General features: G+C 42.8%; 1 protein-coding gene across 1 annotated transcript in view; it reads left to right on the top strand.

The window, feature by feature from the left end:
• Nucleotides 1–21,499: 21,499 nt before the first annotated feature.
• Wdr11 (WD repeat domain 11) overlaps nt 21,500–25,140 on the top strand; it is a 45,344-nt gene continuing 41,703 nt past the window's right edge. Inside the window, exons 1-2 of the mRNA XM_085841267.1 lie at nt 21,500–21,689; nt 22,609–22,720. Coding sequence (XP_085697393.1) covers nt 21,604–21,689; nt 22,609–22,720 — 198 coding nt within the window. The 5' untranslated portion in view covers nt 21,500–21,603. The remainder of the gene's footprint in view (nt 21,690–22,608; nt 22,721–25,140) is intronic.

The following is a 25,140-nucleotide window of genomic DNA, read 5'->3' as shown; positions in this document are numbered from 1 at the left end:
GTGTCCATTACCTCGATCTCAAAAGCTCTCTTATGTTCTCACATTTTTTTTTTGCTACCTCTTTGCCCAGCAGTTAAAGTTTTTGACTGTACAACTTACCACTTTTATCTGTGACCTGTGCTTTTCCTATTGCTAAAAAGAAATCTGTACCAATCTGTACCATTTTCATAAAGACAATTACCTGTTGCCTTCTAATACTTTCTATCTGGGGTTTAATATCTTTTACACTATTCAAATTAGCTTTAGCATGATGGAAATTTAATATTTATATCTGTAGGATGGCAACAGTGATGGGATATATGTTACCTTCCTCCAAAGTGAACATTCACTATTGGATTAGTGTCGCTGATTGGTCTAATTTAAAACTGCCCCTGTTGTGTACCAAGCGTTTGCACAGACTGTGGGTCTGTGTCCAGGCTGCCTGGCCTTTGTGAAAGCCAGGGCTTTACTGCTTTCTTCAATGTGTGTTGTGCGCTTTGGTATCAAGAGGCAATTTTAGGGACTGGAGAGATGGCTCTGTGATTAGGAGCACTCACTGCTCTTGAAAAGACTCAGATTCAATTCCCAGCACCCATGTGGAGATGCTCCACCCACTGCCTACAACACCAGCTCCTGTAGATCTGATGCTCTCTTCTGGCCTCCACAGGTACCTACACACATGTTACACACACATGTTACACACACACACACACACACACACACACAAATTCTATGAAGAGTAGTTAGCACTGACACGATCAAAGTAAGGTGGCTTCTCCCTATGGTCTGTGACAAGCAGAAGTTTAGATCTTTTTTTGGCATCTTTCAGTAATATTCTATGAAATTTAGTGGGGGTTTTCAGTGTGTGTGTGTTGCATATATGTATATATACATATATGTATATTATATATGTGATACATGTATGTATGTGTAGTACATGTGGGGGGTATATGTGCATGTTGCTTTATGCATATATGTATATATGTGTTTACCATGTATATGTATGTGTGCATATACATGTGTGGGGGGTACATGTGTGTGTCTATGTAGCATATGCATGCGTATGCACAGTTGTTTGTGTGTGCTCACCTCTGAACACTCATACAGATGCGGAAGGAGGATCAGGTGTCCTGCTTTGTCATTCTCTGTCTTCCTCCTTTAAGACAAGGTCTCTCACTCTATAGGTCACTGGTTTGGGGCTAGAATGTCAGTCCAGCAAGCCCCATTAATCCTTCTGTTTCTGTACTGCCCTTACCTAGTGCAGGGGTTACAGGTACATGTGGCCATGTTCAATTGTTTTTGACTCTTGATGTTGGAGACCTGAACACAGCAAACACTCTTACTCATGAAGATGTCTCTCAAGCTTCAAAAGTCTGTTTTTTAGTTACACTTTCTAATAGTTCCTAGAACATAAAAACAGTGCTAGTTTCTATATTGATCTTCTGTCCATCAATTATTCAGAACTGTTCTGTTTTTCCATAGATTTTTTCTGATCCACTCCAAAAGAAAAAATTGACTGCAAAGAATGGGATTTTCTCTTCTGCCCTTATAATTCACTTTATTGTTTCTTATTTTATTGCACCGACTTAGCGTTTTCTGGGCCATGCTGAACAGAATGGAGAGTGAACAGAAGCAATGCAAGCTTGAGTCCTAACTTTAGAGTGAGCTTGTCTAATGCCCCGGCTCTTACACAGACTTTTCTGTAGGCTTCAGGCAGGGACTTTGAGCTGATGAATCTCTTGCCTATTCTTAGATTATTGTTTTGCATAGAATAAATAAATGTTGAGTTTTGAAAGTGACTGTGTTCTAGTTGACCATCATAGAAGGTGGGTGTACCTAAAGAGTGAACTCTGAAATTGATACCTGACCTCTTTCAGATGGTAGCTGGCATGTTCTTGTCAAAGGCACACAATTCTCACACATGGTGTCAGGAGCAGTCCTACATCCCTTGAGCCTAAAGACTAGAATAAGTTTTGGATTTGGTCTCAGATAGATAGATAGATAGATAGATAGATAGATAGATAGATAGATAGAAACATACATAGAAGATAGATGATAGATAGATACATACACACATGCATACACAATACATACATGCATGAATAGATGATAGATTAATAGAATAGGTGTTAGATATATTATAGATAGATAGATAGATAGATAGATAGATAGATAGATAGATAGATAGATCATGTTAAAATTAAAACATATTTAAAAGTATTTGTTGATTAACTTTTAAACAATTTTAAGCCAAATCTATGTCAAGATAAACAATACCTATATTTTAAAACCAGGGGCTGGAGAGAGGGCTCAGTGGTTACATGTGCTGTTCTTATAGAGGACTTGAATTAAATTCACAGCACCCATATTGGGCACTTCACAACCATCTGTAATTCTAGCTCCAGGGAATCCCAAGCAGCTGGCACCTACACACACACACACACACACACACACACACACACACACACAAAAGTAAATCTAAAAATCAGCATATTCTGAAAACTCAATCCAAGTAGACTGTGTACATATAAGATAATCCTATTCTCACATATTACAGTTCTCTAAATTTGTTTCTTTCTTTTTTGGTTACCCAATAAATTCAATTAGAGTTCCTTAGAAAAGCATAGCTGCTGGGTTGTTTACAGGAGCAAGGTACTTTGCCAGTGACTATACCATTGTAGAAAATGTCTCCCTCTCTCCCTAGTAACACTAACTACCCACCAGGTCTCTAGAACCCTTTCCCACCCTGAGAGAGTTTTGGTGGATATAACCTTTAGCAAGTCTTGTGGACTTGGCTATAGCCGTGAAGGTTTCAAGAGTGTGATAGCCGTGTCCTGCTTAGAAGACAATATTTTGCAATACCCCACCCTTCTTCTGGCTCTTCAGTTCTTTCTGCCTCTTCCACCATATATGTCCTAGAGCTTCAGAAGGAACCGTAAGACAGCTCCGTTTGGGGATGAGCATTAACGGACACTTATCCTCAACACTTTAATAAATTCTAAGCCTGTGCAGTAGCAGCTTCACACAGCAGTAAAAGCTTCTTTGACCAAAGCTCATGGCACAGCACAAATCTACGAGCACACACACATATCTAGAAGGCAACGTGAAAGGTATATCATATGTGTTTAGCAATATAATATCTGTTGCTACCTCAGAGGGCATATATATTTCCAGCCATGGGCTGTTGGGAACTTCTGAGTCCCCTTCTATGGAGTGGCCCTCAAGTCCAATCAGCAAGTGATTGGTTACCTCCAAAACAGTTAGGTCATTATTCTATCAACGGACACATCCTGCTTTGCCAGTCAATAGTATAGTTTGCAGGGTCCACATCCGAGAAAGAATGCTGGTGACAGTTCTGCCCCAACGGTTTACATGCAGCATGATAAAAGCTAGCTAGTAGGCAGGAGGCTTCCAAATTTAGTTCCAGCTTGGTTTTTCTATGTCTTGCAACCAAGTCTGTGGTGTATTCAGCAATAGAGACTTAACATCTGGCTCTAGTTGGTAATCAACATTAGAGGCAAAAACCTATTGTTTTGGAACCCTTAGCAGCCTCCTTGGTCAACAACACACAGGGGTGGACGGTAGCCCATCTCTGACAGTGGAATTTCCTTCTGGCTTCAAGAAGTACTTGTTGGTGTGTTTTGGAAAGACCTTGATACATAGCCCAGGATGTCCTATAACTTGAGACGCTGCTATACTGCCATGCTGAGCTTCTATCACAATTTCTCTTCGAAAGAAGAGAGTCAAATAACAGGCTGTCATCCTGTATGTTTGTATTTCCTAAGGTGACATTGTAGCCATCTTATCAATACACTCTGTGATAGTGTACAGCAATGAAAGTGCACTGCGATGCAGTTCTCACATGGCATCCCTGTTACTAGATGACACGTGACCATGCAAACAAATCACTTCTCTGTCCATTAAAAGTTTGCATAGAGATTTCTCTGGCCTTCCATCCTTTCTCTGGGCTTTCATTTCTCCTTTTTCATGACTGCTAATGAACAAGAGGCAACTAAGCATTTCAATGGAACTTGAGAAAGGAAATACGCAAACCCACAGAGACGGGAAGTAGATCAGCACTTGTCAGGGGCTGAGGCATGGAGAAATCTTTTTTAAGTGTGGAAAAGATTGTTCATAGGTACAGGGTATATTTCGAGGGCCATGAACATGTTTTGAAATACAGAAGCAATTATTAATAAGCTCTGAGAATATAAAGTGCATGGAATTCTACAATTCTAAGGGGAGAATTTTATGATGTTACTTTTATATCAACAGAAAAAAGATAGAATGATGGGTAGATAGATGGATGATAGATAGGAGGGAATAGATGAATACAAAAAAAAGGCAGATAAACAGACAGAAAAGCCCAGGCTAGACTGACTCTTTCAGCAAATCCAAAGTAGCCAAGGGCCTCCAAGCAAGCCCCCAAGTGATTTTCTCACCAGGATGATTTTGGCTATCTGGCTCCTGGGCTGCTGCTCTGTGACTTTTGCTGCATGGAAGAAATGCAGTGATGAAGAGAGGCAGGGTGGGGGTGTCACTTAGAGCGCTCTGGGAGGGAAGAAGGTATTTCCACTTCACAGAGCCTGGCGTGGAGACAGAGCACCAGCCAGATCCTCTGTTTTGACTCCTAGCAGCAGGCAGTGATTGCTAATTAGAGAGAAAAGCATGCTGTTGTCATTTCAAAAAACAAAGAACACAAAGCCAAATGTTCACTCATAATCACTTCGCAAAAAAGGCATGGGTGGTCAGGCTGAGCACCCCAGGGGCCCAGGCCATTAGCTAAGGGGTGAATGTCTTAGACCTGCAGATGTCAGCTGAGACATCCTCGCACGTATTAATAGACAGATGGAGTTGGAGAGCCTGAAGCTCTGAGGCTGGGTTAGCAATGGCTCTGATTCCCTGTAGTTTCCGAATCACACTCCTGTAAGATAAGGAACACCTTTGTTTCCCCAAGTCTGTGAAGCAGGAATCTCCATTGCTATGGACCAGGTCTGAGGGTGGTTTTAAACAGAACTATGCTTTAGGGCTACGCTGGTAGCAGTATGAACAAGGACATACATTTCTAGTGATGACAGGGGAAGCTCTCCTAAATTACTTGGACTTCCTATGTATTTTTGCCCTACACATAATCATTGCTTGAGTAATTATCACCTGACTGTGAACAGAAAAATAACCTACTTTAGCCAGCTTGTCTCAGCTGAGCAATGGAACAGCCCCGGTCCTATGAAACAAGATTGTTTATCTCATAAGAGAAGTTGCTATAATTAGTCAACACTCGTGACTTTTTTTTTTTCCTGAAATAATTTCTCTGCAGACTTCTTTTCTCTAACAGAGCACAGCCATGACTTCCGGGAGTTTATTTTGATTACTCTGTTAGCTGGGTCACTAATTAAGTAGATGGATTTGAGGGGGATTATATCAGGATCCTGCAAATAACCTAGGAGTCCTCTGGGAGTTGTTGGCAAAGGCATCCTAAAACACAACTTCTCTGTGGCAGCAAGAGCTGGTCACTGTGGGAAGGGGGACCTTCTCCTACCAGGATGTCCCCCTCTTCCAAGATTGGGTGGGCTTCTGCTTCAAATTCAGCTTCTCCTGTCTTCACCGCCATCAGTCCTGCATGGAGATGTGCGTCCAGACTATAAAGCATGCCTTTATGGTTTTGTTGTTGTTGTTGTTGTTGTTTTGAGGCAGGGTTTCTCTGTAAATATAGTCCTGGCTGTCCTGGAACTCACTCTGTAGACCAGGCTGGCCTTGAACTCAGAAATCTGCCTGCCTCTACCTCCCAAGTGCTGGGATTAAAGGAGTGTGCCACCACTGCCCAGCCACAGCATGTATTTTAATAATAGCTTAAATGCCAATTTCTGGAATTCTATATTGAGTGTCTTCGGTTTATGGAAGAATGATTAGAAATGATGCTTCTCTCTTCAGAGTCATAGCATGTAGAGAACAAGATAAAGAGACCCAAATCATGGTATGCTGGGCCTCTGGGCGTGTTGAGTCCTCTCTCGGCTTTCTGACATTACCCAACAAGCAGGACCTGTGGAAAGAGATATTTCTCCTCAAACTTGCTGGACTAAAGCCTGGAATTTAGGAGATTCCACAAGTCCACAAATGACTTGTGGATGGTAAGGAAAGAGTAGCCTGGGGTGGGAGGAGGCGTGGGATGAGAAAACAAGATTGGAATCAAGAGTGGGTGCTTGAGGGCCACCTTCCAAACCAGAGACCTTCAGGTCCCCTTATGACTCCAGAAGCCTCTTCCATTCTACAGTTTGCCACTAATACCTGGGAAGTTCTGGCTTTCTCCACAGCCAGCCCAGGGTTCCTATCAGACCGAAGTATAAGAACCTGTTGGACTGTGGATCCGATTTGCCATGTGTAAAGAGAAGGGATTGTGTTTGTGACAGTGAGACAGAGAGTTTGGGACCATGGCAAAGAAAATGTGATTCAGTGGCAAACCCCCTTAGAAGCTCTCAGAGAAAAAAGCACCACCCATCCTTCCCTGTATTAGTCAGAGAATGCTGCTCCACGCCCATAGCCACCACTACGTCTCTGAAGGAAAGAGGGACCCATGGCACATTCGTTCTCGTTTTTGTTTGAAGAGATACAGGGATGGTTTGAGTGTCCTACTTCAAGGTCACAAACTAACAGTTTATCAGTGTCATGGCCTCTAAATCGGGAGGAAGCCAATTCCTCTCAAAAGATGTCAGTCTTCCCGCAGCCTCTTCCATGTTCATGCCTTTGCTCCCCAAAGAGCCCACACTTAACTGCACTTTCAGTCCCCCTACCACTACTGACCCAGCAAGCTCCTGCTATGCTCCCAATGCGCTCATGAACTTAGCTAGAAGATTTGACATTGAGTTCCAAAGAGAAATTAAAACAAAACCCACAAAAACACTAAAACAGAAAAAAAAAAAAAACAACATAAGACTGGGGGCAGTGTTTTCATCGACTCCTTGATATTTTTTTTTATTTCCCCAGAGACAGAGCACTGTGAAGGGGAACCCCTTCCCAGACATGGGCTTCCATGCTCTACTGGGTCATGGCTGATTAGAAGCTGAGTCACAGGCAATTACTGCTGCTAATTAAAATCTGCGAGTAAATCTCTTTCTAATTGAAGGAGAATGTATCCGAGGATGTCTTTAAAGTAAAACCTTCGACTCATTTACATTTAGATGTGAATGGAGGAGAGGGGGCAGCATATGCACCCACTTTGCTCATCTTGCTGCAAAATTATGCTAGTTCTAAATAGTTACAATAAACATATTGTTCATGTTGTCCTTGAAACCTAGGCATATCTAGGGTTGAGTAGCCTGCTACCTGTCTTATGAATGTGACTGAATCATTGTAATAGGCACACATAGAAACCCAGGTGTTATGCCTACCTACTTTGTTTGCTACCCCAAAACCCCAGCCTTATTGTACTTCAATTTGTACTTGTGGGAAAAAAATGACTGGGACCTACAACCTACCTCTCAGGCTGCTAGCAAGGATAAGGTAAAGGGGCCCTACCCTGCCATCTTCAAATGGTGAATTTTCAAATGCAACTGCAAATTTGTTTGTCTGCAGAGCAAAAGCCTCCAGGGGAGTCTGACACCAACAGTTGGCAGTGCTAGGGTCACCTACATGGAGGATAGAAGAAGCTAGCAAGAGCCTTTGGCATCTGCTCTTTGAGCCAGCTCATGAAGGCCGGGCATTGTTAGGCTGGGGGATGTAACACATTGCCAGCCTTGCTGCAGCATTGGATAGCTTCTGCTGTTCTGGACCAGGGGAATGGGAGGGGCCAGGACATGTGTCCAGGTGATGTCTGTTGTCATGGAATAATCGTAAATGACATCTCCTTTCATCATGTCCTGGTTTTGAGGTAAGACATCTGGTCTCACCACCCACTGACTCTTCACTCACTTTAGAGTCAGCTTCTGGCACCAAGATGTGTTTTGCTTCCTCAGTAAAGCAGTCTCATCCCTGCTTCCTCATCAACAAGGACGTTGATAGAATCAGAGGAGCCACTGATATACAATGGAGGCTTCCTCTGAGAATCATTTGAAAAGGATTCAAAGGAATTGAAAACATGGCCTTCTTACTAAAATGAAATGTTGCTTGGTAATGCATGTGTGCTGATTAGAATAATTTCAGCAAAATGTACCACATGTTTGAGAAAGAGCATCTTACGTAATCTTTACTGGACTAGGATTGTTATTATAATCTTAATTTCCCATTTCTTTATGATTAGTTAAAGATCCTGCTGCTGAGGGAAAGAGCACAGGTGGAATCCAGGCAGCCTGGCAAGGAGGCACCGTGACAGTCCTTGTCTGTGTTTGCTTGTCATTAGCCTGACTCCGAGTCCCAGTATCTCTCCCTTCAGAGGGTTCAGTGGATGTCTTTATCTCTGAGACAGATACTTGACGCTTACTCGTGGATAAAGGGAGAAAATTTACTTCAAGATGAATGTTGCAAGAATGAATTTATGGACTCAAATAATGGTTGATCTCAAAAGTGCCATCATTTTATGTCACTAAAATTCTGCCAATTAAACTATATCAAATTATCAGCCATGATCTGTTCGATTTCAGGAATGTTTCTTAAAAATACAAAACAGAGGGATGTTAGTTAAAAAACAAAATGAAACAAAAGCCCGCGTAGGTGAAGTCAGGCTTCTGTCTTCTCTCAGTAACAGCAGTGGGAAGCTAAATTCGTGCTTCTTTTCAGCCTCCTAGGGACTAAAGGATCTTACAGCATGCTACAATGTTTACAGAAGAAATACAGTTGATTTGGTTAAGGGCAGTGAGCTTCATGGCATTCAGCTTGTCCCAATCACCACCCCCCCACACACCCACACACATGCACACACACACTCACACACACACACACACACACACACACACACTGCTATCTAGCCACTCAGCACCCTTAAAAAATAACAGTGCACTCCTAGTCACAGACTGGAAACCACCAGAGAGAGTGGAGTGGGCAGTCTTAGTCAGTTTTAAGTGGCTATAACAAAATGTCTGAGTCTGGACAAGTTATAAAACACAGGAATGAATTCCTCATTCTCCTGGAGCAGAAAAGTACAAGATTAAAGGTGTTGGTGTGTAGTAAGTGGTTTATAACTGTGTCCTTTCATGATGGTATAAGGCAGGATAGGAAAGAGTGAGCTGCTTTCACAATTTCTTTTCATTCACACACACACACACACACACACACACACACACATATATAATAAAACACAACCAAACAAAACTGACTCAAGAAGAAATAGAAAATCTGAATAGATCAATAACAAGCACGGACTGCTTACACACAAGATCTCCCCAGAAGGTCTTCAAGGCTCGAGAATCACAGTGGTGACTCTACTAAACAGTTAAAGAATTGAAGACAAGCTTCCCAAATGGAAAAGGTTGGAACACTTCCCAAATCATCTCTAGAGACTAGTATTTCCCTCCTATTAAAACTTGACTTTAAGCCGGGCGTGGTGGCGCATGCCTTTAATCCCAGCACTCTGGAGGCAGAGGCAGGCGGATTTCTGAGTTCGAGGCCAGCCTGGTCTACAAAGTGAGTGCCAGGACAGCCAGGGCTACGCAGAGAAACCCTGTCTCGAAAAACCAAAAAAAAAAAAAAAAAAAAAAAAAAAACTTGACTTTATAAGAAGAGAAAACTACTAACCAATGTATTGCGTGTGTTTAAATGTAAACTCTTCATCAATAGACATTTAGCAAATTGAACCCAGCAACATGCAATAGAATTACTTACCATGACCAAGTTCAATTTATCCTGAAAATTAAAAGTTGGTTTAGCATAAAAGAGACTGTTTAGAATAAAAGCAGATGAGCTGAATTCCAACAAGACTAAGAGTCATTATCAAGTCAGTGGAAAGATGTCACAGAGTGGGTGGACATTTTGCCAACTAATTATATCATATTATTAATAACCCCTAATAGGATTATAATGACTTATTATGTATCACTGGAACCCACAGTAGAGGCAGAAAACTGATTCCTAAAAGTTTTCCTCTGACCTCCATTAGCTCCGTGGTACACACGGATGTGCATGGTATGAGCACATGTGTGTGTCACATGCATATTTATACACTGATCCATAAAGTAGGCCTTCAAACGGTAGAAAAGTAGATGGGTAAGCAAAATGTCACGCTGCCATTCAGTGCAATGCAATCTGGACACAAAGCATAAGTGGAATATTGGCATATGCCATGTGGATAAACCTCCGCAAACATTCTAATGAAAGAAGTCGACCTCAAAAGTCACACGCTGTGTGATTTTATGCCTGGTGCAGGGGAGATAAAAAGTAGCTTAGTGATGAGGAGATAAACTAGCAAGTGACGCGAGTGAGTCCAGGGGTTCTTTGGGAATGTTAGAACTTCGAAAATAGCTGGGGTGGATTATTGAGCAGGCTTACAAAAACATACAAAAAGAGATCACTGGGTTTATTTTTTAAATGGGATAAGTCCAAGGTAGTGTTTGGAAATAATGAGTGAAGTTATCAGTGACGTCATCAGGCCAAGCCTGTCTCTGTGTGGCTCTCCTCTCCTCTGAGCTGAGCACCTTCAGGCTGCCTTTTCTAGCAGGCGTACATTCTCCCCGCTTCTAGGTTTTTAATGTAAATATTTAGCTTAACCATCTGTGGCCATTGCCAACTAGTTACTGAAGCCAGGCTCTCTGCCTGCAACAGTTACTTTGCTTGTTGCTGTGACAGAATGCAGGACCAAAGCAGCTTAGGGGAGGGGAGATCCAGTTTGCCTGGAAACTTAAAGGGCACAGTCCAGCATGGCTGGGGAGTTCTGCAAACAGGAGTGAGAAGCAGCTGATCACATTGTGTCCATAGTCAGGAAACAGAGAGCAGTGAACGCTAACATTCAACTCACAGTTCAGTCTGTGAGTCAAGCCCTTGGATCAGTGCCACCCGCATTTAGGGTGGGTCATCCCGTTTCAGTTTACACGATATAGAAAACCCCTCACAGATATACCCAAAGCTGTCCTCAGAGTGGTTCTAGTTCCTGTCACATTGACAATCTGCATAAACCATCACAGTGTAGTATGCTGCTTAGCCTAGGCCTGACTCATGTATCCACTCATGAAACTCTGTAACTGGGAGGTAGGGAGTTTGAAGCCTTAGGAAAATGACAAATGACAATCAGGTTCTCTCTCTCTCTCTCTCTCTCTCTCTCTCTCTCTGTGTGTGTGTGTGTGTGTGTGTGTGTGTGTGCATGTGTGTGCGTGTGTGCTTGTGAGAGACTGTGTGGTATAATCAGTTCCCCTGAGATGCATGCAATATTCTCACCAAAAATAGGCAAAGGCATCCACTAGGCAAAATGACAACTGAGGCTGCACAGGTAGCTGTGTGAGCGTGAGCGTGAGTGTGAGCGTGAGTGTGAGGGAGCATCAGTGTCTTGGTTTCCTCACCTGTGAAGGGAGAACAGTAGGATCTGTATGCTCAGGTTGTTAACACTGAAATGAGTTCTTCTATAAATCACTAGGGACATTAAGGGCCATATGATGCTAAATTCCACTGGGCAGCAGCATCTCTTCCTTGATTTCCATAACTAACCTCAGTTATGACTTTGTTTACTTTCTTATCAGAATCCATCTTCTTTTAGTTCTAAGTCAGTAATTTTTGAGTGCCTATTCTCAAGCCAGCTCTTATTTTTCCTGCATAAAGGGACTCTGAAGCCTTTTGCAAATTCTTACCCAAGAGTTTGAGGCAATAATAATAATAACAGCCGCAATAATTTCTTTAGCGTTGCTAGGCTATAGCTATTATTCTAGCCAGATTGGCAATCTCTTAAGCATAAACTCCAGTCATTCATGGTTCTGAACAACAGAGTCCAAAACTGAAGGGGATGTTCCTTAAAAGAGGCTTGTATAGATGTTCAGTCTGCACAGGTGCCTTCCCTAGTGACTCACCATCCCCATGACACAGATGGTGTCTTTGAGTCCTAGGATTCCAGAGACCTTGTTTGTGTTCTGGGAGCTCCAGGTCACTGCAGGTCACATGACCATACTGCCTGTACCTGCCTTTTAACCTGGAAATGCCTCGGCACACATGGACAGATGCGGAGAACACACAGATGGATTTTCACACTCAGAGCAAAAAAAAAATCCATCTTTACAACCCAGTGTGCAAAAGCAGTGTGCAAAAGTAGTGTGCAAAAGCAGTGTGCCACGTATGTGTTTGTTGGTAAGCTACAGTCAGCTGGGAAGAAGGAATGCTGATCAAGGAATTGCCATCAGAGGCAAGTTTGTGGGGAACATTCTTGACTAATGATTGATGTGGGAGAGCCCAGCCCACCGTGGGTAGTGCCCTCCCATGGCAGGTCGTCCTGGGATCTATAAGAAAACAGGCTGAGCAAGCCATGAGAAACAAGTCAAATGCCCACCCATCTATGGCCTCTGCTTCAGTTCCCACCTCCAGGTTCCTGCACAGTTTCATTGATTTCCCGTCTTGGCTTGCTTTAGTGGTGGACTGTGAAATATGAACTGGACATAGAAACCAAATAAGCCCTCCCCTTGCCTCATTGCTTTGGATCACAGCTTTATCATGGAAGGAGAAAGCAAGCACAAACACTCTGGGTGACTTTTTTCTTGTATGAAGAGTTTCAGATTTAGGATTGTAAGATTGGCTGCTTTGGGAGATGGGAAATTGAAAGGGCTCTCAGCTTTGCTATAAGGTGATGTGAGAAAAATTAGCAACTCTGTAGCCTGTGAAGAGAATAAATACCTTATTTTTCTCTCTGGTTTAGATTGGTTAGACTGGTGGAGGCAACACAGAAATAAAAGAAAGCAGATAAGCATCTATCTCCAGAAGCAGACTAGGTTTTTAATCAGAACAACTGAAGGGCCAGAGTCTCCCCAGAGTAGGAACTGTGCAGTAGGGTTGGTAAGTGGATTCCCTGATCACATGCTTCCACATGGGTTGCCATTAAAGTCAACTTTCCTGTCCAGAGATTCTCTGTCCACCCTTCACCCTTCACTATGAACCATGAGAATTCCATGGGATGGCAGATATAAAGCTCTGAACCTTAATGAATTGCTCACAAAAGTTGCCCCCAGATCATCTTTCTCTCTCCAAAAGTGTGAGTTGGAGTACACACACACACACACACACTCACACATGTGAACAATGCCAGAATATTTGGTAACCTGGATTCCCATAGCAACCTCTAGCTTTGATCACCTAGGAGACAAATCTCTGGGTATATCTGTAAAGATGTTTCTAGAGACATTTAATTGGGCTGAGAAGACCCCTGCCCCCGAATGTCAGTATGACCATTCCATGGGCTAGAGTCTCAAACATCTCAAACATTATATATAAAAAGGAGGAAGTGAACTGAACGCCAGGGAGCAAGCTAGCCCTCCCTTCCTTCCTTCCCTCTCCCCTCCCCCTCCTCCTGTATTGTATTGAGGATGCAGTGTGGCCAGCAGCCTCTAGTGCTCATCTGTATGCCTTCCCCACCGGGACAGACGGACAGACAGACAGACAGCATCACCTCAAATCACCTCAAACTAGGAATGAAAAAAACCCTTCCTTAAGTTGCCTTTGTCTGGTGTTTTGTCACAGCAGTGAGAAAATGAACTAATATCCCAGGTCGGTTCAGCTCCTACCTCCGTTTAATCCTGATTCCCTTTCTTAATGTTTCTGACAAATGGTTGGAATTCCCAACCACAGCTCAGTATCTGCTTCCGGAAACCCTAAGTCTAGCAGGCATCAAGGATGATCCCCCTGGAAGAACTGTTCCTTCAGACAGTTCGGAGAGGCTGATAGAAGAGTTCAGCACACAGACGGGGGAGGAGGCTTAGTAAGTGACACTTAGTAGAAGTTCAAATCTGGTTTTGTCTGAGGCTCCCACAGATCTGTTGAAGGCCATTTCTTGCTAGCATCCGGGAGACACTGGGTACTCTGTGCAGGAATCCTAAGACGATTTTGGAGGAGGACCAGGAGGAATAGGCATATAGGCACCTCTGTGTCTGGACTCCGATTCTGAGTCATGAGACTTCTCACCAAAAGAAACCAGCCTGTGACAGAGGCTCTCAATGATGGGGGCTGAGGAGGAGGTAAAAATCCTCATAGATGATGTTAGTAGGCCTCCTTTCAGTGCCAGTCCAGGGCTTGTCTATGAGCAGAGGCTATATACGAGCTGTATGACATGGCTGTCACTCTTAAAGATGACCTTGGCAATGTCATACATACCTGGTTATCAAATTTGACCATGCAGCACCCAAACCTGAAGTTACTTATAAGAATCTGGCACTAGCTTGACCAGGCTCTTCAAAGCGTAACCGCATCATGGCGGATGAGGTTTCCCTCACAGAGATGGGCTCTCTTTGCGTGCTCTCCCTGAGTTTGTCTGGGTCATGCTCAGTGACTTGCTGGATGTATTATGGCAGCCTGCACAGCATTACCTCTGTCCCAGGGGCTTTCACCCTGGCAGGAGGAAAAGGAATGCCCACGTCTGCATGAGTTTTTGTGTCCCTCCATCCTACCCACCACTCTGAATTTAACAAACATGAAAACCTGGGGCTGGCTCTACCTTTGGCAAAACCACGTGGAAATGATGATGTCCATCCACTCTTTGGTGCATAGAAATGGCACTTTCATAGGGCTCAGCACAACAGCTGGTGGATTTCGAGGAGTCTCTCCTAGACGAGGCTATTATTACATCTTGTATCATGAGAGAAATGAAATTTTTATGAGGAATTGATTATTCAGCAGTGTAAAGAGGAAGCAGCATTAGCAGGCAGGCATCCAAGGGAACAGAATCACAGTTTTACTGCCCAGGATCCCCGCATATTTTCTATGTTGTGAGACTGCCATACCCACGCCCAAGCCCAGCCTTGCAGGTGCTTCTTCCTGGGACTTAGTGCCTTGAAGGAGTGAGATGGTCACAATTTCTTTATGGCGCCTACTATGAAGTAAAGTCCTGTAATGTGGGGTAAGATTTGCATCAGAAGGAATGCTCTGGAGTAACCGGGGGCAGCAGTAGTCAATGTCTAATGGAGTAATGGTGGGGCCCTGACCTACTTTAGGAGCAGTTGCTTGAACCCAACTTTAGGAATACTTCATGTCCCTTCCATTCCTGTTCAGACCCACAGGCTTCCCACTGTTGACTGATTTCATTGGAGAAAGGGGGTGTTATTTGGTTAAAGCACAGGCTTAGAAATGCCAGCCTTTATATTTGCTTGCTCCTTGGCTATGTCCACATCAAAAGCTGTCAGGCACGTGAACTATAAACGGGTCTCGCGTTACACCCAGTCAGCACACTCCATAGACATGTGTGATCTGGGGGGGGGGGGATGGGGTGAAGGAGAGGGTAGTGCTCAGAAGACAACTCTCAGCAGAGCGAGCCTTGTGGGTTTGGTTTTCAGAGATAAATGCCTTCTATCCCGGAACTCTGTTAGAGAAGAATGGATACTGCTCAGGGATACGCAATCCCCCCTCAGCCTAAAAACCGATGCTACCTAATTACCACCACCTCAAAACACAGAAGTTTGTACATACTACCCAGTGCTGTGGGTTAATGAGACAGAATCAAATTCTTCAATCCCAATATCCTCTGCGGTGAGCAGATGACCATGTGAAGACTGCTCAGAAGGGCTGAAAGGAGCAGAGCAACAGTGTCTTCTGTAGTCATGGCAACAGAATACCTTCCATAGGGGCTGCTCTTTGGCCTTTTCTTCTGGGATTCTCATTAGTGACCCACATCCTCTAACCCCAGAGCTGCCATCTTGCCAGCATGACAAGTTATAGGAGGAACTAAACCATTGCACAGGGAGATGTGTTTTGTATTTGTGATTCAAACTGGTGATTTTTACCTACATGCATACATAAAATATATAACATACATACTGCATGCATGTTATATATGATATATATGTAACATAGAATCACAAGTGAAATTTTCCATTTATCTCACTGCTCCTTGATAAATAGTATTCTTACTCAAATCAACAAGTTTTGTAGATGCCCTTTCCTGACATGATACAAGAATCTTAGCATTTTTCCCCTTTTACAAAACAAAAACATAGCCGGGTGTGGTGGCTCACACCTTTAATCCCAGCACTTGAGAGGCAGAGGCAGGTGTATTTCTGAGTTCGAGACCAGCCTGGTCTACAAAGTGAGTTCCAGGACAGCCAAGGCTATACAGAGAAACCCTGTAAGAAGAAGAAGAAGAAGAAGAAGAAGAAGAAGAAGAGGAAGAGGAAGAGGAAGAGGAAGAGGAAGAGGAAGAGGAAGAGGAAGAGGAAGAGGAAGAGGAAGAGAAGAAGAAGAAGAAGAAGAAGAAGAAGAAGAAGAAGAAGAAGAAGAAGAAGAAGAAGAAGAAGAAGAAGAAGAAGAAGAAACAAAACATAAACAAACAAACTGGAAAAAAAACCAAACCATAATGGAAATTTAAGCTTGATTCTCATGGAGAATTAATTTTCATAACTACCATGTTCTTCTACAAATGTGAAATGTTAATTTCTGTTTTTATTTTCTAATGTTTATTGAAACCCTCTGCATTAATGAAACAAACACAAGGAACTTGGCACATGGCAAATTCAGGTATTTGTCCATTGATTTATCTGGCTGGAGATGCCTGGGCAATTCACTTTACCTCAAAAGAGCATCTTAAACAGTCAGAGACAAATTCTCAGTAATTGGTGTACTTGGCAGACACCTGCCCCTGTGTTGTGAGCCAGACACATGAGTCTGGTGGAGAACCAGGGAGCCTCCCAGATATCCAGCTAAGTGGTAGCAGCAAGGGACTTGGGAAGACACAGAGGGGGCTGGAGTATCAGGTCCCCTAAAGGCTCCAAGATGTTGGGAGTAGATTCTGTGAGAGACACACACTAGGGGAAGGCCCCATGTGAGAGCAGGCAGAAGATATGGAGTTAGAGAGAGGATGGATAATGTCTCCTGGGCCTGGCATCTGACTCTACTCCAGGCTGGAAACTGCCCAGACCTCCAGAAAGCCCCACTTCTCTTTATTTTCTGTAACTGGTACCTATCCCACTGACGGGCATGTTATCACACAGAACACTGGAATGCAGTGGTAGCCTGACCCTGCATCCGTGAAAGAACTGCATCTTCCCATTAAAAATATTATTATCTCTGTAATACAAAAGATAGAGGAAGAATAATGAAGGAAGATTAGGAATGATTACATCAAATTCCTACAGTGAGAGAGCAAGAAATGATTAATATTCCCCTGATTTCATAAAAATACTGTATGTGTATTTCTCAAGATACAAGACTCTTAAAAAACAACCTTGGGCCGGGCAGTGGTGGCACATGTCTTTAATCCCAGCACTTGGAAGGCAGAGGCAGGTGGATTTCCAAGTTCGAGGCTAGCCTGGTCTACAGAGTGAGTTCCAGGACAGCCAGTCTACACAGAGAAACCCCGTCTCAAAACAAAACAAAACAAAACAAAACAAAACAAAACAAAACAAAACAAAACAAACCACCCCACAACCTTGGGTGTTTATTCATTTGTGTGATTTCTATAGTTCCATACAATGAACATTTACTTATTTTAAATTTAACCGTAAAACAAAGCACACACATACAGACACAGATATATATATATGCATGTGTGTGGCCATGAAAGGCACCCTATTTTGGTTGAATGAGGCTTATTCCAGTAAACTTATTCCAGTAGGAAACTCTACAAGGGATGGAATAGTGAGCCACATTCCCAGAGACAGGTGCCTGACACCACAGAGCCCCCAGCTCCATAATTCTGTGACTATAAGTCACGCACACAATGTCCCAAACTTCTGGCATTTTGGCTAGAGTCCAACCCCACAGTTATCTGACTGTAGTCAAGTATGCTCCTCCCCATAGTTACCTGGCAACAGCAAGGTAGCCCAGCCCACTCTAAAGGGAGCTGCTTGATCTCTCCTCACTCCATTTAAGCTCTCACCTTTCTTACTCTCATCTCTAGCCCTCCTTCTCTCCCCACACCGCCATGTGGCCATGACCGGCCTCTCTCCCTCTTTCCATCTTCTCTCTTTCTCCTTGCCTTTCTACAATAAAGCTCTAAAACCATAGACTGTCTCTGCTCATCAAGGCCTGCCATGCTTGAACGATGGGACAGGTTTTCCCCTAACGAGCCGTGTCTAACCTCTCTCCAGAAGGCCTTCCTGTGCTCCAGCTATGGACCAGACTAAGGACTCTCACCCTCATGGGAACCACCCAGCACCCTCTCTCTCCCTGCCTTCTCCTCCCTTCGGCTCCAGGACTGACTGAGCAGCCCCTGGGGCCCCCATTTTGTTCTCAGCTCTTCCATGGTGTCCAGCAGTGTCTGGGATGCCTGAGACTGAGAACCTGTTATCTCTGGCCTCTGTGAGGCCCAGAGACCTAGGATTCCCCTTGTCCACCCCCAACAGGCTGGATCCATAGCTTCCCACAGCTGGACACCCATATGTGGAAAGCGTGTGGCAATCCTCTGTGTCTGCCTGCCCAGAGCACCAGAACTCTGGCAGGACGCAGGTTTTCTCCTACTCCCTCTATTCCCCCACACCCACTGCCCCACATGCATGCATGCACACATGCACACATGAACACACATGCACACACTTGTATGCACGCATATATGCATATACCTACTTGAGCTATATAATTCCTTATATTTTAAAAGGTTGTTTGTATAGGTGAGGGCAGCCTAAGTCCCTGCTCCTGTCCAACACTGGCCAGGAAAACTCTTCCTCCGGTCTGCTCGAAATGGATTGAATAAAGACAACCTTCATTTGACAAGTACTTAGAAGGAGGTTTTGTCAAGAGGATTGACATAAACTAGAGGCCAGCCTTGAGCTACATAGTGCATTGTGGGCCACCCTGGAGCTACATAGGGAGTTCCGGGTCAGCCTGGAGCTACACAGTGAGTTCTGGGCCAGCCTGGGGGAAGAGGAAGATGAGAAAAAGAGAGAGAAAGGGATACAGAGTGAGGGAGGGGGAAGGAAGAGGGAGGGGAAGGGGGAAAAGGAAGGGGAAGAGACAGGTAAGGAAGGGAAGGGGAAGAGGGAGAGGAAGGAGAAGAGGGAAAGAGTGAGGGAGAGAGGGAGAGATGCATAGATAGATAGATAGATAGATAGATAGATAGATAGATAGATAGATAGATACATGGTAGACAGAGAGATGATATCCCTTGTAGGCCAATAATTCTTTCAATACTGCCCCTGTATTCATTGAAATGATCTGATAGCCCTCATTTTAAAGCTGGCTGTCATGGTGTTTGTGTCTTGGAGGCTCACAAACCAAATTCGACTCTATTTTCACTCAAATCCTTATCAAGTCTTCTCTTGCAAGCCACACTTTCAAAAAGAAAGGTCTTTATCTGCTAAAATGATATCTTAGAGGAAGCAATGCTGTCACTGAAAACAGCAGGCCTTGTTTTATGCCTATCAGTAAATAAACAAGGAATTATAGGAAGCTAAGTGTTAGGTTAAGGCTTTGTAAATGTTTGGTCTAATTTAATCCTTTTCTCTGCCACAATAACAGGGGGAAGGAGTTTGTATTAGTACAGTTTCTATCTCTCTGACAGAACACATTGGTCAAGGCAACTTATGAAAGACAGAGTTTATCTGGACTTACAGTTCTGGAGGGATAAGCATCAATCAAGGCAGGGAATTAAGGCAGCAGGCAAGATGGAGGAACACATGAGAACTACATTTCAAACCACAAGCAGAAAGCAGAGAAAACAAACTTGAGATGGTCTATCTAAGCCTTTAAACTCTCAAAATCTGTCCCCAGTGACATACTTCCTCCATCCGGGCCAGACCTCCTGGACCTACGAAACAACCGACAACTGAAAACCAAATGCTCTAATGCTCAGGATGGTGAGGGACATCTCACTGAAGCCAGCACAGAGGCTGAAAGGAGTTAAAGATGCTTCTCAGAGTCACAATGAATGCCCTAAAGCCCTCAGTAACACAGACCTTCCATGAGCCCCTTGAAGATGCAGGAGAAGAGGGACATTCATGTAGATTTTTACATATGCAAGCACTGAGCAGGACTATCAGCAGGGTTCCAAGAGTCATCATGCTATCCAGTTCAGTAACTAAAAATACAGATGAAATCTACATATATAGTAAAGAATATCAAAAGAACAACTCACCAACGTTTGTTTCATTTCATCATTTTAAAAGATTTCCTTTAATTTCAACTATGTGTTTATGTGAGGGTATGTTCTTGTGTAGGAGCAGGAGCACAAGAGTCTAGAAGGGTGTGAACCCTGGGAGTTGGAGTTACAGGTGGTTGTGAGCTGTCCCACTCTGGTGCTGGAGAACACACTTAAGTCCTCTTAACTGCAGCCTTTGACTTTGCTGGGAATATTTGCTTAGCCAAATGACTCAAGGTTCCTGTTGACATTTATGGAACAACAGTGGCTTTTTTATATACATCTTATATATTTTAATATAAATCTTATATATAAATATTGTAATATAATCTATATATGAACATAGTATGTATTTATATTATGTATGTATATTTTATAATATGACATATTATAATACATAATTTATATAATATATTGTGCTATATATCATATAATATACATATTATAAAATATATTTCTATATTATATGTTTATTCAATACATACTTTTATATATTTTATATAAACATTATATAATATATATATGAAAAGGAACTTCAATTTATAATAAACGAAGAATACTTATAACTCAGAAGTAAAAAGACAAAGTGAGCTAAAATATCCCAATAGGGTATTTTTTAAAATAATTACAAATGGCTAAACAGCTGCTAAAAGACTACTTACTGAGTCCTCCTCACCTCACTTGTGTGTTGGCCAGATTTCCAAATTGAAACAAGCACCCGAGATACTCAGTCTCTAAAGGACAATATCTCGGAGCTTCTAGTCCATGCCTGGTTTGCCCCATTGTTCTCGAACCTATACCATGGTGGCAATGCACAGCAAGATGGCAAAACCTTTCACTTCATGGCTGGGGCCACAAAAAATAAGGAGGAAAAGACCAGGGTCCAACAATTCCCTTCAACATCACCTCCCACCCCAACCTGGGCACTTCTCCTAGTGATATAAAAACCTCCCAATGGGCCCTTCTTCCTAAAGTAGGGGAAATCACGTTTTTAATACACGGTCCTTTGGGAGCTAGTTATGCAAATCCTAGTAGCCAGGATAGTTATCACATAATAAAAAGAGAACAAACATTAGTGAGCATTAGTGAGTAGAGAGTCACTGTGTCTTCTCATGCACGATCCTTCTACAACAAACAGTGGCTGGCAATGGTAGTTGCCCTAAATTAATATATCAAAGGCAGAAAAGCAAATTGGGAGTTTTACTGTTTTGTTTTCACGATTTCCAGCAATCTTTCTCCCAAAAGGAAGAAAGCTGATGCGGCTGGTAGCAGAACTCCTCTTCCATGCTTAGCTCCAACCTGCACTCCAAGGGATTCACTTGAGTTTCGGAACTTTGGAGAGGGAGGAACCTAGAAGTCCTAGTTCCTGGAGAGACGACGGACTCTTGGAAGGAGGAACCTGGGATTTCACGGAACCCGACTGCTGGCGCGGACGCGCTACCCGGACTTTGGAACGGAAGAGCTGCGCGTGTCGCTTCCTGCCTGCCAGTGGGGAGGGCCGGGGTGCCGCCGCGATGTTACCCTACACCGTAAACTTCAAGGTGTCGGCGCGCACCCTCACCGGGGCTCTCAACGCGCACAACAAGGCGGCGGTGGACTGGTGAGGGCAGTGCTTCCGGCCTCGGCCGCAGTTCGCGAGGGGACGGGGAAGAACACTGGGCTTCCGGTTTCCCTCGCCTAGACCGCGGCCAGCGTCTCGCAGCTCGCAGATTTGCTTTTAGCTGAGACATTTGTGTTGTATAAGTCGCAAATGCCCGGAGCCGGCAGTTCCTCGGTGCAGACAGTTTCCGTCCTGGGTTCTTTCTCCGCATCTCATTCCTTTACTGTCCCCATTTCCTCTTCCCCAGCCTGCACCCGGGAGGGCTTCTCTCCTTGTCTCCTTATCTCTTCCTGGTCCTGACTCTGTCTTACTCTTTCAGACTCCTCTTTTTTACTTAGATGCATTCAACAATGCCCCAAACTGTGTCCTGTCACCTACTCCCACTTTTATCTTTACTGGTTCCCGTGAAGCACGGCCTCTCCACAGCGAGTTCTCTTTCCACAGTAAAATAACTCCCAAGTTCTGAGAACTATGTGAGACAAATCCTATGACTGTTGTGCTAGGAATGTTGCTTCGGAGGCTGAAACCTCTCATGTACTTTTTTATCTGATTGAAAGGACTAAGACTAGTCACTCATCCTAGGGACATTGTGGAGTCTATGTTGTTATATATATATAAAAAATGTTATTAAATGCTGAATAAGACAGCGTGTGTTCATACAAAACCAGCCCAGATTGGTTTTGCACATCAGAGCTCTTTGTAGATATCTTTTAGAACTGTTGATCTGAGTGAAAATGAGTCTCAATAAATATTTGTAAACTTAGCTGGGGGTGTTTTGTAAATGGAACAATATCACAAGCCTTTCACTTTAAGAAGTACTACTAATAATGGCACATGTGAACTAGATTCGTTTATGATAGGCAAGGGGAAAGTTGAGTCGCTTTGTTTTATAGTTACATTTTAACACTTGTTTCACCAGGGGCTGGCAAGGTTTAATTGCATATGGATGTCACTCACTGGTGGTAGTGATCGATTCCAATACTGCCCAAACTCTACAAGTTCTAGAAAAACATAAAGCTGATATTGTTAAGGTAAGTTAAATCGCACATCAGCCCCATAACCTCAAGTTTAATACATCATCAGGTCCTCATTAAGTTATAGATACAAATACAATTATCTAGGGTTGCCTAGCATTTACATACCCATGACTTAATGTCAATCCAGAATGCATTGTTAAGTGCTAGTTCTGGGGCACTTTGAAAAGGTGAGTGGAAATACCAGTTCTGTCATTTACCATAGCACCCCCTCGTCCATTAGTTTTGAACACTGACTACCATGTGCTAAGAATATATAAAGTGTAACTGTCTTTGTGGGTGTGAGTCTCACTGTGGTTTTGATTTGTGATTTCATGGTGAATATAATTTGTGATTTCATGAACATCTTTTCATAGACTTGCTGGTTATTTGTGGGTCTTTGTAAAAGTCCTGTGACCGATTGTATATGCTCTGCCCAGGGAGTGGCACTATTAGAAGGTGTGGCCCTGTTGGAGTAGGTGTGTCACTGTGGATGTGGGCTTTAAGACCCTCATTCTAGCTGCTTGGAAGTCAGTGTTTTGCTAGCAGCTTTCAAATGAAGATGTAGAACTCTCAGCTCCTCCTGTACCATGCCTGCCTGGACTCCGCCATGCTCCCACCTTGATGATAATGGACTGAACCTCAGAACCTGTGAGCCAGCCCCAATTAATTGTTGTCCTTATAAGAGCTGCCTTGGTCATGGTGTCTATTCACATTAGTAATTAAGTAACTAAGAAAAATGCCTACTCTGATTCTTGGCCCACTTTGAAATGTGTTGCCTTGTTACTATAAAATTGTGACCTGAATGAGCCCCTTATCAGATGCATGACCTGCAGATATTTACTCTTATTATTTGGTCTTCTTTTCATTTCTTTTGACAGTGCCTTTTCAAGAACAAATGGTTTTAATTTTGATATAATTTATTCTTTATTTTACTTTTCCATTTATTTGTGCTATATCCAAGGAATCACTGGTTTCTCCAACATCAAGCAATTTACAAGTTTATTTTTAGCTTTTTATTTTAGTCCTTGATAAATTTTAAGTTAATTTTTGTATCTGGTATGAAGTTGAGGGAAAATATATCATAGGACATATTCACTTATGTCCTATGGTCTTGATAAACTCACTTATTAGAACTAGTAATTTTGGGCTGGATTTTTAGACATAGGTATAAACATGACATCTGCTAAGCAGAGCAATTTAATTCAGTAATCTTTACTTGCTTATTTTTGTTTTTCTTTCCATATTGCATTGGCCAGGACCTCTAACTTCAATGAGTCAGAATGCTAAGTGGTACTTCTATAGCTTAGGGGAAGGCATCCAGGCTTTCATTAAGTTTTATATAAAGTAGAGAGGTTTTAATTTGAGGTTTTCAGGGAGAGAAGTGTTATCACCCCTCCCCTTTCTCTTTCCTCTTTTGTCTTTTCTGGAGTTTTATTTATGTGTAGATTTGGGCTTCAATTTGATAAGTCTGTTTTCTTTTGAACCTGAAGAAATTATTGTCAATTCTTGAAGTGAATATCTTGGTTAATTTTATCAGCTTTTTGTTGGTGTGAGGAAATATTTTGCCTTTGGTTCTTTTGTTTGTTTGTTTTGTTTTAAATACTCTCAAAGGACATAAGACTTCTGGGTTGGTAGCTTAATTTTCTAGAAGTAATTTTAAAATACCACTTCATTATCTTATAGTTCACATCACTCATGAGAAATTCTTTCTTGGGTTCTTTCTATGAATTGTACCTTCCTATGTTCTCTCTGTTGTCTGTAGCTGGGTGTGCATAGTTGATTATGCAGACGTTTATAAAAGTGTCTTAGAAGTTATGTAAATAGACCTCAGTGCTGTAACTTCATACATGCACACACATTTCTTCTTATTCAGAGTAATTATATCCCATAATGTCATTGCAGACATGGAGTTAGGAAATACTAAATCATTGTTTTCTAAGCAGTCAGCTTCCTGTGAGCCACTGGACACATATTGTATCACCTCAGCAGTGCATAACCTTTGTGTATTCCTGTTCCTACCTAAATTGAATTCATTACCAACAGCTGCATCTCTGAACAGAGCTCCTTCACACTTTTTTCCGGTTAGGCACATTGTAACCTCTTGCATGCAGCCACAGTAAGGAGCAGTGTGCTAGGGACCATTTTAAATAAGATAGCCAAGAAAAAGCCCAAATATGGAAAACAGTGGTAAAGCTCTGAGATGGACACTTATTTGCACCGTTAGGAGTGACGTAAGGATTCCTTATTGTCCCACAGCTGGTTACGTGCATGTGTTGGTCAACTCTGGTTAGTCACCACTCTGTCCTTGTCTGCAAATGCCCTATACGTATTGGCTTTGAGCTTATAAACACATGATATCAGGTAGCTGAGTTCATATTTGCAAACTCCATACAATATAAGCTATTAGATTTACCTGTATGTAGACAGTATATATA

This window comes from Mus caroli, unplaced genomic scaffold (assembly GCF_978045245.1).
Source record: "Mus caroli unplaced genomic scaffold, Mus_caroli_1 scaffold_8, whole genome shotgun sequence".
Lineage (NCBI taxonomy): Eukaryota > Metazoa > Chordata > Mammalia > Rodentia > Muridae > Mus > Mus caroli.
Note: the sequence above shows the minus strand (reverse complement) of the source record. Positions and strands in the feature narration are given on the sequence as shown.